The following is a 12,329-nucleotide window of genomic DNA, read 5'->3' on the forward strand; positions in this document are numbered from 1 at the left end:
CTGGCCCTCATGCCAGTGGCACGTGAAAGCACCCACTACATTCTCGGAGTGGTTGGCGTTAGGAAGGGCATCCAGCTGTAGAAACTCTGCCAAATCAGATTGGAGCCTGGTGCAGCCACCTGGTTCACCAGTCCTCAGTCAAATCGTCCAACCCATGCTAGCATGGAAAGCGGGCATTAGACGACGATGATGAACTTAGTCATTCCACAAAAATACTGATTCCACAAAATAGCACAAGATTTTTTTTTTAAAAACCCATAAGTCCTGGAGTTGATTTGTTTGATTAACCCCCTTCGAGCCATTGCTCCAGCATGGCCACAGTCCAAATGACTGGAACAAGAAAAAGATAAAATATTCATAAAACAGGAGCAAAATGAAGGAAACCTTTGAGTGTAAGAATAACCCCACCATGACCACCACCACCACCAGAATTCTTGTTTAAATTTTGTTTTTCAAAAACTTTTTGCAGATTTTTGAATGTTTTAAGTAGAAAATGTAATTACTTTAAACAAGTAATTAGAAATGTAGATAAAGAAACATAAATAATTGTTTCGGCAATTAGCAATTAGTTGATATAATGAGTATGAAATATAATGAAATCAACAAAAAGGATATTCAGATTGGGTCTCAAAGCACTCCACTTCTTTTAGCAGGGGCAGTAGGTGCTGTAGTAGTAGTAGTAGTAGTAGTAGTAGTAGTAGTAGTAGTAGTAGTAGTAGTAGCAGCAGCAGCAGCAGCAGTAACGGCAGCAGCAGCCACAGTAACAGCAGCAGAGGTAGTTGTAGTACAACAGCAGTAGTAGAAACGATTATTATTATTATTATTATTATTATTATTATTATTAAATTTATTATTATTATTATTATGATTTTATGTTTGACTTTGCTTTGCATTTGTACAAGTTGGATCCAAGTCTCACCTAGAGACCTCAAGAGACAACAAGTTAGAAGTTCATGTTGGTGTTATGCCTGGGGTACCATATATTTGGTTTTGTACATAGTGGTGTTCTAGAGAATGTTTAAAAAAACATAAGAAAATTACAAGTTTGTTTTAAAATTTCAGATGACATAGACAGTATTTTACATAGGATATGGGCAGTTCCCATGAGCACTATCTTTTGAATTTCTGCCATTTTGGGGTTTCTTGGTATCTGAGCTAGGTAGCAATCAGCCCCTTTTGCTATCATTCCTAGGGCACCTATGACAACAAGTATTGTTTTAGTCTTCAGGTTCCACATTTTGTCAATTTTTATTTCAAGATCTTTATACTTGCTCAGTTTTTGCTAGGTCTTGACAGATACGTTTATATCGATTGGGACAGTCATATCAATGAGGAGGAATGATTTTTGTCTGAAGTCTTTCAAGATAATGTCTGGCCTATTTGCATTTATCTTTCTTATTATTGAGTGAGAGAGCAGTGCATGCCATCAAAGTGCCACTGGGGTACAAGTATACAAATCCCAATATATCCATCATAAGGTAAACCCTCATAAGGGTACACCAGGCACATGCATCACAACCATACGTGTGCAAACATAGTGACCTCATATCAAGATAAACAGCGCATGACCTTGCAGGTGAGGTCCAGTTAGAATTCTCTTCAGGTCAAGTAGCCCATTCTGCTCAAAAGGCCCCTGAATAAGAGTTGTTTAAGGATGATGAATGAAATGCCCACGTTTCCAAAGGTGAATTATCCAAACTCCAAAGAATTCCTCTCAACACATGACTATGATGCTCCCCCACTACTTCTGCTCATGATCAGATATGCACATATCGTCAGCCACCAAGGGACATGCTCAACTGGCTAAGGTCAAACAACTGACAAGCAAATCTGTGGTATCAAGCAGAATATTTGCTGTAGCCCATCTTTTATACCAAGACAAAACAATGTACATGATAACACTTCCAATCAATTAAGATCAGATGCCATGAGAGCCACTACCTGGTACTGCATCAAGGCATTTATTATTATTATTATTATTATTATTGCCTTTGCACAGCTTCTAATACTGGAGATGTATTATAGTGTCAGCTGTTCACTACCAGTGAACTAAGGTAACACCTCTTATTTTTCGAGCACCTTCTGGAGTATTCGAGCGGTTCCAAGCAGTGTTGTTTTCTGCAAGTGCTCCACCCTTATTGCAGCCCCTATTTGTTCCACATACTTCTTGAGATTTTTGCTCACTGTTCCCAGGGTTCCAACAATTATTGGTACTACTGCTACCTTTTTCATTGACCACAACTGCTTAACTGTCATATCTCTCGTCTTTTCTTTCTTCCTTATCGCATACCTTGTTGTTAGCTGGGCATGCTATATCTATGATCCAGCATAGTTTGTTTTCTTTCTCAATTAAGACTATGTCCGACTTCCTATTCTCTATCTTATGGTCGCATTATTATTATTATTATTATCATTATTTTATGTTTGACTTTTGCTTTGCATTTGTACAAGTAAAATAATAATAATAATAATAATAATAATGCGACCATAAGATAGAGAATAGGAAGCCAGACATAGTCTTAATTGAGGAAGAAAACAAACTATGTTGGATCATAGATATAGCATATAGCATAGATATTATTATTATTATTATTATTATTATTATTATTATTACTATTATTATTATTATTATTATTATTATATGAGGATGGCAGATAAACTGTCAGATTTATTTGTGTGTTTCTTTGCAATGTTAACCCTAAAAATATTTTTATTGTTGTGCTTTAAGGGGTTTTTCTTTTAGGGGCCCATTACTTCCTCTAGAATTGTTATTTATAGTTTTGAAATTTGGAGAAAAAATGGGGAAAATAATTGTGTGTGTGGAAAATAAATGGAAATATATGAACAAATTTATCTGACAGCCCCACTAGATCACCACTGACCCTTTTATGCTTGTGTAGTGTGTCAAGAGCAACCATGCATAGCATGATCAAAGTCAAGGGTAACCAAAATAAAATGGTTCAACCTGAAATTGAATCCAAATCACATTCAACTGACCCTCACTGATGAATGCTTGTACTGTAAAACAGGATTCCACCTCTTACAAATGGATATTAAGAATTTACCTTGCGTGTTAAGTCAACCAGTCTCTTCCAATCAGTATTTTTCAATGTCTTCAGATCATCCAACTGCTTCTGTTTGTCTTCAACATCCTTTTCGTGCTTTTCCATCCAAAATTCTAATTTTTCATCCAGACGCTGTTTCACAATTTATACAAATACAAATTAATATTGGTTTCACATTTTAGCATAAAACCAGCAACTTCAGGGGAAGGATTAAGTTGATTACATCGACCCCAGTACACAACTGGTACTTATTTTATCAACCCCGATAAGTTGAAAGGGCAAAGGTATAATTTGAACTCAGAACATGAAGATGAACAAAATATCGCTAAGCATTTTGCCCAGCATCATGCTAATGATTCTGTTAGCTTGCCTCCTTAATATATGAATTAATATTACCAAATATAAACATTATATTGCCTAAGTCTTGACGAGGTTTTGCAGGGAGTGGGGTGAAACGAAATGTGTTTTTATAGGACTAAAATGTGTTTTGATGGATCAAATTTATTTTGTTGGACTAAATGTATTTTGGCAACTTTCAGAATTAAAATGAATAGAAAGTGGGTGAAAGAAGTCAAGGTTTTAGTTCCTCATAAATGTATTTATTGCTAAAGTGAGTATATTGGATATGAGGGTCCAAAAAGGAACAACAACAAAAAGAAAGTTCTTTCCATGAAGTGACAAAGTTGTTGACTGATTCTGGAATTATGTTTGATGGAAGTCAATTGCATCCAATCAGTTGTGAGAATATGAACAGAAGGGAGAGAGAAAGCGTTAGGAGAATGTGAGTGTTAATTGTGATAATTCTAAGTTCCTGTGACAGAATCTCAGTGCTGACAAAGTTAACAGTCATAATAAACAGCTGAGAGCCAAACAGTGACCAGCATGGATATTTGCTTGAATTCAATTCTCTCCTCTTTGCATGCCGCCTTGATAAAGGAGCTTATAGTAGTACTGAAAGATTTGTGACCAACAACCTTGATTCGTCAGTTTCATGCTGATGTCATCAATTGTTTGATGTATCTTAAACATCAGTGGTTAGCTTTCTCACAGATGCCATTAGCTCACTAGATGTATATGATTGTTTCTTAGAAAGTTCCTGATTGGAAAATACAAAGTCCATTTTCAAATGTAGACAGAGGTCAGTAACAGACTAAATGTATTTTGTGGAATCAAATCTATTTTGCAGGATTAAATGTACCTTATTTCATGAAGAGTTCCTTTGTTGTTGCTTGTTTTTTTTTTGGGGGGGGGGGATTAAATATATTTTATGGAACAAAATATCTAATTTTGTTGGACTAAATGTGCATTTTTGTTGTTGTTGAAGACATCATCATCATCTTCATCACCACCACCACCACCACTGCTTGACAACCAGTGTTGTTGTGTTTACGTCCCCATAACTTAGTGGTTCAGCAAAAGAGATTGATAGAATAAACACCAGGCTTTAAAAAAAGGAAACAAAAAGTACCAGAGTCGATTCATTCAGCTAAAAAAGTTTGTTAAGGCAGTACTCCAGTATGGCCACATGTCTAATGACTGAAACAAGTTAACGACAAAAGATAAAAGGCAAAAAGATTTAGTTTCATTTCTTAATGATTTCATTTCAAATACTCTCGTGATCAACTTTCTCTTTCATCTCCCTAATATTAATAAATTAAGTGCCATGTATTTATCTGGGATCAATTCAACTGACATTCTTTCTTCCCTACAAATCTTCACCCTTGAACCATGTAAGCAAACCATTTTACTTTATTGTATTTTTTATTACAAAACAGATGCAAAAAAATTAGAGTAAAATTTATATTAATGGAAGCATGATAGATTTTTCGGTTCCTTGTTGGAGACCACATTTTCTGCTGTAAAAAGAAAAATGCAGAGCGTGTCTCTCCTTTTTTTACAATGGGCATCTCAGTTTCAATTCTAATTAGCTATTCAACAAGAGGAACTTATCGACAAAGAATTTCAATGGCAATCAGTACGAAATAGTATTCTAAAAGAGACATAGCTTGTCTTCTTTTATTTTCTTTCAGCTTCTAGTGTAACGACAAGACAGAATAAATAGTTCTAAGAGCAGAAAGGATGAAGAAAAAAAAAGATAATAATTCTTATTAATAAATTCTTTTTATACCATCTTTATGCTACAAAGTAGAAGAGATAGAAATGGGGGGGGGGACAAAAAAAAAGGTAAGTTGCTGTATTTAGCTTCATCTTTCTAAGTTTTGAGTTCCAAACACTGCAAGCTTGATGACATAACAATCAGACCAGACTGGAGCTGTTCCAGTCGATTCCAACTCCTCCATCACAAAATTATTTTTATGAAAGAAGTCAAATTCTTTTTATGAACATACAGACTCATCGTCATCATCATCAAACATCAATTTTCCGGGCATAGATTGGATGGCATGGAGTGGATAGTTTGACAGGAGCTGGCCAGGTTGGAGAGCTGCCCCAGGCTCCAGTTGTCTGCTCTGGCTTGGCTTCTACAGCTGGATGTCCTTCCTAGTGCCAACCATTTTGCAGAGTGTACTGGGTGCTTTTGCCATGGCACCATAAATTTTATTTGCTTATAGATTATGTAATGGATGATAGACAACACATCACCATAACTAATGAAGATGTTTACAGTTCCTGTCTCTAGAAGGATCTCAATCATTCTCAACCAATTCCCAGCCATGACACAAATTTGGTTTTGATGTAAAATCTCAAAATTTTATGAAGACAAAATCTTTTACTTTATCTTCTGCTTATTTCAGTCATTAGACGGTGGCCATGCTGGAGCACTGCTTTGAAGAATTTTTAGTTGACTGAATCGACCGCAGTAGTTTTATTTCTTAAGCCTGGCACTCATTCTATCGTTTTCTTTTGCTGAACTGCTAAGTTGCAGTTACATAAACAAAACAACACCAGTTGCCAAGCAACAGTAGCGGACAAACACGCACACATACACACATGGTGATGATGACGATGGTGGTGGTGGTGGTGGTGGTAGTGATGGTGGTGGTGATGGTGGTGGTAGTAGTAGTGATGGTGATGGTGGTAGTGGTGATGGTGGTGGTGATGATGACGACGACGATGATGGTGGTGGTGGTGGTGGTGATGATGATGATGATAATGCTATTCCATGCCAGACCTAGATCAATAAAAGAATTGCAAATGTTAACTGCAGGCGACAATAGCAACAACATCCTGAGCAACTTGCGGAAATTCTCTTCCCTTAATTTCTGTTCTTTTTGTTAATTCCATTTATTTTTTTAAAAAGCAGTTTTTAAAAGGTTTTTTTTTTTTGTGCAGTGGAAAGGTCAGTAGCACCATCTGTTTGTTCATAGAATTGCACAGCCCATGGGAGAGCAACAATAACACTGCTAACATTTGGAGTAGGATTTCTAAGAGCAGGAACTGAGAGGGTGAGGTTATTGCAAAACAAAACAAAAAAAAAAACAAAAAAAATGGTAGTTTCAGTTTAGCTAAGAATGCATCTGATTGAAATAGGTTATATCTATATTATGAACTAAAATTGGATCTATTCATTCACAGGAATTTTTTCAGTTCATACTCATAAATCAGTAGGAATTGAACAAAACTCGCAATTTCTATAGGTGAAGAAACTATAGAATTTGAAGAATGTAGGTTTGAAATAGAGCATAATGTTGCTATTGGTTACTGAATAGGTAGGCGAAATAGTTATAGTGTTACTATGTAAAATTTTTATATAGAATAGTTTTCTAAACAAAACAAAAAAGGAAAAAAAACGATTTAGACTTTCTTTTCAATACAACACAAGAGATTTCTCTCTAATATTTTCAATAATTTAAAATATATTTTTTCTTATTTTTAGTTAATTGAAATAAAAATTATTATGTATTTAATTAAATTATGCTTTTGTAATGACTCAATTAAAGTTTGGTTTCTCAATGAAAATCGAAAATAAAACTGTAGAAAATATTTCAGCCAAAGAATAAAGCAAGTGTCTGCAGAAATTCTCTGGAAACTTTTCATAATTAAGTTAGTGAAAATGGAATTCTTTGACACCTTATAAGACTTTTGGTTTCTTTTGAGACCCAAATATTCCTGAAGTTCCAATACCAGGAACTAGTTCAAAGGCCACACTATTTGCTTACTGATCGAAGTTATCTTTGCTCAAAGGCAAAAAAAAAAAAAAATAGAAAGAAAAACCTTTATAATCACAGTCATGGCTGTGTGGGTGTATGGTTAAGATGTTTGCTTAACAAGCAAATGGATTTAGGTTCAATCCTTCCTTCAGTAAAGCATATTGGGCAAGTGTTTTCTACTTTACTGTCAGGTTGATCAATATCTTTGGAGCAGAATTTGGTAGACAGATACTGCAACAGGAGTCATGTGTGTGTGTGTATAAGTGCATGCATGCATGCAGTGTCACATAACCAGCCCACTCAAAAGTTCCTTGGATCGTAGGGTGACATGCTGTGCTTGAGGAGACCTATTGAGTCAAGTATATCAACATCAAATCAAATCACAATCAAATGGAAATTGTAATTGTGGTTCCCGTGCCGGTGGCACATAAAAAGCACCACCTGAATGTGGTTGATGCCAGTGCCACCTTGACTGGCTTCCATGTTGGCAGCACATAAAAAGCACCATCTGATCATGACCGATGCCAGGCCCCTCTGGCTCCTGTGCCAGTGGCACATAAAAAAGCACCATTTGAGCGCAGTTGTTGCCAGAACTGCCTGACTGGCCCTCATGCTGGTGACACGTAAAAAAGCACCCACTACACTCTCGGAGTCGTTGGCATTAGGAAGGGCATCCAGCTGTAGAAATACTGCCAGATCAGACTGGAGCCTGGTACAACCTCTTGGCTTCCCAGACCCCAGTTGAACCGTCCAACCCGTGCCAGCATGGAAAACGGACGTTAAACAATGATGATGATGATGATGAGGATGATGATATATATGTGTGTGTATGTATGCATTCATGTCTGTAGAGGAGCAGAGGCTCAAAACGTCGTTTTTCCTGAACATCAAACTACATGTTTGTTGTTCTCTCACCTGTCTCTGTCTTTTGTCATTTTTGTTTTTTGTATAATTTTGAGTCATATATATGTGTGTGTGTGTGTGTGTGTGTGCGTGTATGTGTGTGTGTACATGGATGGATGAATGCATGCATGCATGATTGCATGATGCATGCACATGTGTACATAAATACATATGTATCAATGTATCAATGTATGCATGTATACATGTGTGTGTGTATACATATGTGTGAGTGTATATATGTGCATGCATGTGTGTATATGTGTGCATAAGTACATGTGTTTGTGTGTGTGTGTGTGTGTGTGTGCACATATGCATGTATGATCACACAGTAAAACAAAAGTAAAACAGAAAATTACTATTTTTAAATCTCAAAATGAGAGATATTCAGCAACAGTACTTTGTAGTAAAGATTGTCTGCCAACATAACATGGCAGTCCTGGTTTAGGATGAATGTTGCTGTAATTTAGCCCCAGGAGACATGGTCTCCAGCTGGCTATACGGCATGATCTGTGTCCTTATATTTTCAAACAAGGGAATCTAGCACCTCACCACTCAGCTCAGAACAATATCTGTGCATAACCCGGAAATCGCGATACAGAGATATTGTTTTGAGCTGAGTGGTGGTGCTAGATTCCCTTGTTCAAAAATATAAGGACACAGATCGTGCCATATAGCCAGCTGGAGACAATGTCTCCTGGGGCTAAATTACAGCAACATTCGTCCTAAACCAGGACTGCCATGTTATGTTGGCAAACAATCTTTACTACAAAAGTAAAACAGTAAAACAAAAAAAAAATAAGTAAATACAAATTTGATCAAGATCATTACCATTTGTAGTTTTCCAAGGTATTGAACAATTTCTGCATTCACTCTGGTTTCTAAGTCAAGGTGAATTTCAACGTTCTACAAATAAAAACAAAATGGAATGGATATTTTCAGAATTGTTTTTGTATTTATTTCTAAAATTAAGTGACACAATCTTCATTCTTCTTTCTCTTTTCTTTCTCAGTCCTTGTCCTCCTGACTTTAAATGAAGACAATTGCATGATATAATTAATTAATTAATTAATTAATTAATTAATTAATTAACACTCTGCTGTTTCATAATACCCTACTGAAGATGTACACTCTGGAGAAGCAGACTTGCTCATTGATGTGGAACAGGTAGGAAATATTAAAATTTTGGTTTCAAATTTTGACAGAAGGCCAGTGATTTGGTGGGAGGAAATAAACCAATTATATCGATCCCCAGTGCTCAGCTGGTAGTTATTTTATTGACCCTGGATAGGATGAAAGGCAAAGTCAACCCTGGTGGTATTTGAACCCTGAAGCTGGAAGAAACACTGCTAAGCATTTTGCCCAGCATAGTAATGATTCTGCTAGCTTGCTGCCTTGGAAAATATTGAAATATTAGTTTCAAAGTCTGGCACAAGGCCAACAAGTTCGACCCCAGTATGCAACTGGTACTTATTTTATCGACCCTGGAAGGATGAAAGGCAAAGTCGAATTTGGTGGAATTTGAACTCAGAACGGATGGACAGACAAAATGTCATTAAGCATTTTGCCCAGCATGCAAATGATTCTGCCAACCTATCACCTTACAGGTAGAAAATAAGGGTTTCAAAGTTTGGCACTAGGCCAGCAATTTTGGGGGAGGGGAAAAAGTCAATTATATTGACCCCAGTGCTCAACTGGTACTTAGTTTATATCAACTCTGAAAGGATGAAAGATAGAGTCAACCCCAGTGCAATTTGAACTCAGAGTCAACCTCAGCCCAGTTTGAAGTCAGAGTCAACCTCAGAGCAATTTGGACTCATACAGATGAAATGCTACCAAGCATTTTGCCTGGCATGCTAACGGTTGCTACTTTTACAGGCAGAAAATATGAAAATATTAAAAGTATAAACAATACAGTTTGGGACACACACCTGTGATGGTAATTTGAGAGGAAAATATTAAAAAAAAAGGAAAGTCATTTTAAAAAAAAAAAAGAATTATTTATTTATTTAATGTAACAGAAACATTTTTTTAAAAATGGTCTGTGTACAAAATATGTGAAATAGAAAAAAAATCAAACCCCATTTTTTAAAAATATATGACAAAGATTTTAAATTACTCCATGTGATAGATATACACACAAATACACATGTGTATATATATATATATATATATATATATATATATATATATATATATATATATATATATATACATATATATATATATATACATACATACAAACACACAAACACACACGCATACACACACACATACATATATATATACATCTAATTATGTATATACTATCAGGTATTTTGGGTATTACTATTATAATCAATATTATTATTATTATTATTATTATTATTATTATTATTGCTATTATTATCATGTACATATATATACAAATATGCATGTGTATGTGTGTATGTATATGCCATTCCAGTATGGAAAAAAAGATGTTAAATAATGATGATGACGATGATGATATACATACATATATATATATATATATATATATTTGCATGTATATATGTATGCATGTATGTATGTATATGGTAATCACAAAGGGTGTATATTTGATTACACATTTCATTATACTTGTGGCAATATATGCTGAAAAGGTAAAAGAAAACATACAAATGTTATCATAAATAAACATTTTCAAAGAAACATTCTTTTTCTACCGTATATGGCATGTAGTGAAAGACAGAATGATTGGTTGCAGGTTTCTGATAAGCCTATCACTGGTTCACAGTATTTTTGAAAGCAGGAGTAACAAGGGACTGTATGTGCAAGCCGGTGGAACAAACTGCATACAGGGTTTTCTTATGTTGAAGTACCTCTTTTTTTTACTGTCCTTGTGTCTATGTTTTCATCTTTCACTGATACACATGTTCAAAACAAACAAACAAACAAACACACATGTCTGTATATATGTGATAGGACAGGAGGTGTGGTCTTGGTTGTATAGTTGTCAAGTTCACTCTGCAACCTTGTGATGTCAGGTTTTGTCTCGTTGTATGACACCTCGACCAATGTTCTATGAGAGAAATTTGATTCAGAGAAACTGACAGGATTTGGAGGCTAAATTTAACAGTTTGCATGCAAAAATATCCCAAAATAAAAGTATTTTAAATAATCAAAAAATATCAGTTTACTCAAAATAGCAACCCTCAACTTCCACCATGGCCTGAAGACAGCTCTGGAACCTGACACATGCATTCCTCAGTGTGTCACTGGAAAGATCTTCAAACACTTCCTTGGTTTTAGCCACCAGCTTGGTCTTGGTGTTGAAGGCAGAAGGTTGCTGCCTTTCCAAATTGCATCTCACACTTATTAATCCATGGGATTACAACTGGGGGAATTAAGAGGCCAAAAATTGGGTTTGATGAAATAGAAGTTCTCTGACCTCCACTTCTGACACTTTCCAGAGATAGGCCATAACAGGAAGGCTATCATTATCTATGGAGACTTTAAAAAGGATTTTGATTCAGTACAAAGAAGTATGATGAAGATACTTAAAGCATATGATATTCCAAGAAGAATTAAAAGAGCAATAAGTAAGCTGTATGAGAAAACCAGAGCGAAGATCATAACTCCTGGTGGAGAGATGGAATAGTTTGAAGTCAAAGTCAGAGTATTACAAGGCCACATGCTAGCACCTTATCTCTTCACCATCATTCTGGGCTATATAATGCGTAGAATGTATGAGGGCAAGGAAGAAGAACTGGGATTCAAACTGCATAGGCAAAGAAGTAGACGGCATCAAGCAGTAACAGTAACTGACCTAGACTATACTGATGACCTGGCATTACTAGCAGAGAGGACAGATCAAGCACAGGAGGTGCTGAGTAGATTAGAGCAGGAATCAGGGAAGGTAGGATTGTACTGTAACACAAAGAAAACAAAGCTGCAAATATTCAATCACAAAATGCCTGTGTCAGTGAAAGTGAGAGACGATAAGTCGCTCAAATACCTTCTTCTCATCAATTCTTTTTTTTTTAATTCTATTACTTGTTTCAGTCATGTGACTGCGGCCATGCTGGAGCACCACCTTTAGTCGGGCGAATCGACCCCAGGACTTATTCTTTGTAAGCCTAGTACTTATTCTATCAGCCTCTTTTGCTGAACCGCTAAGTTATGGGGACATAAACACACCAGTTGTCAAGCGCTGTTGGAGTACAAACATAGACACACAAATATATACACACACATACATATACATACATACATACATACATATATATATATA

At 35.8% G+C, this 12,329-nt stretch overlaps 1 protein-coding gene across 1 annotated transcript in view; it reads right to left on the reverse strand.

Annotated features, from left to right (window-relative positions):
• LOC106875816 (dynein regulatory complex protein 9) overlaps positions 1 to 12,329 on the reverse strand; it is a 140,899-nt gene that overhangs the window by 16,054 nt on the left and 112,516 nt on the right. Inside the window, exons 6-7 of the mRNA XM_014924096.2 lie at positions 8,906 to 8,980; positions 3,066 to 3,197 (exon numbers count right to left, since the gene is read on the reverse strand). Of these exons, the coding sequence (XP_014779582.1) occupies positions 3,066 to 3,197; positions 8,906 to 8,980 (207 nt within the window). The remainder of the gene's footprint in view (positions 1 to 3,065; positions 3,198 to 8,905; positions 8,981 to 12,329) is intronic.

This window comes from Octopus bimaculoides, chromosome 7, assembly GCF_001194135.2.
Source record: "Octopus bimaculoides isolate UCB-OBI-ISO-001 chromosome 7, ASM119413v2, whole genome shotgun sequence".
Lineage (NCBI taxonomy): Eukaryota > Metazoa > Mollusca > Cephalopoda > Octopoda > Octopodidae > Octopus > Octopus bimaculoides.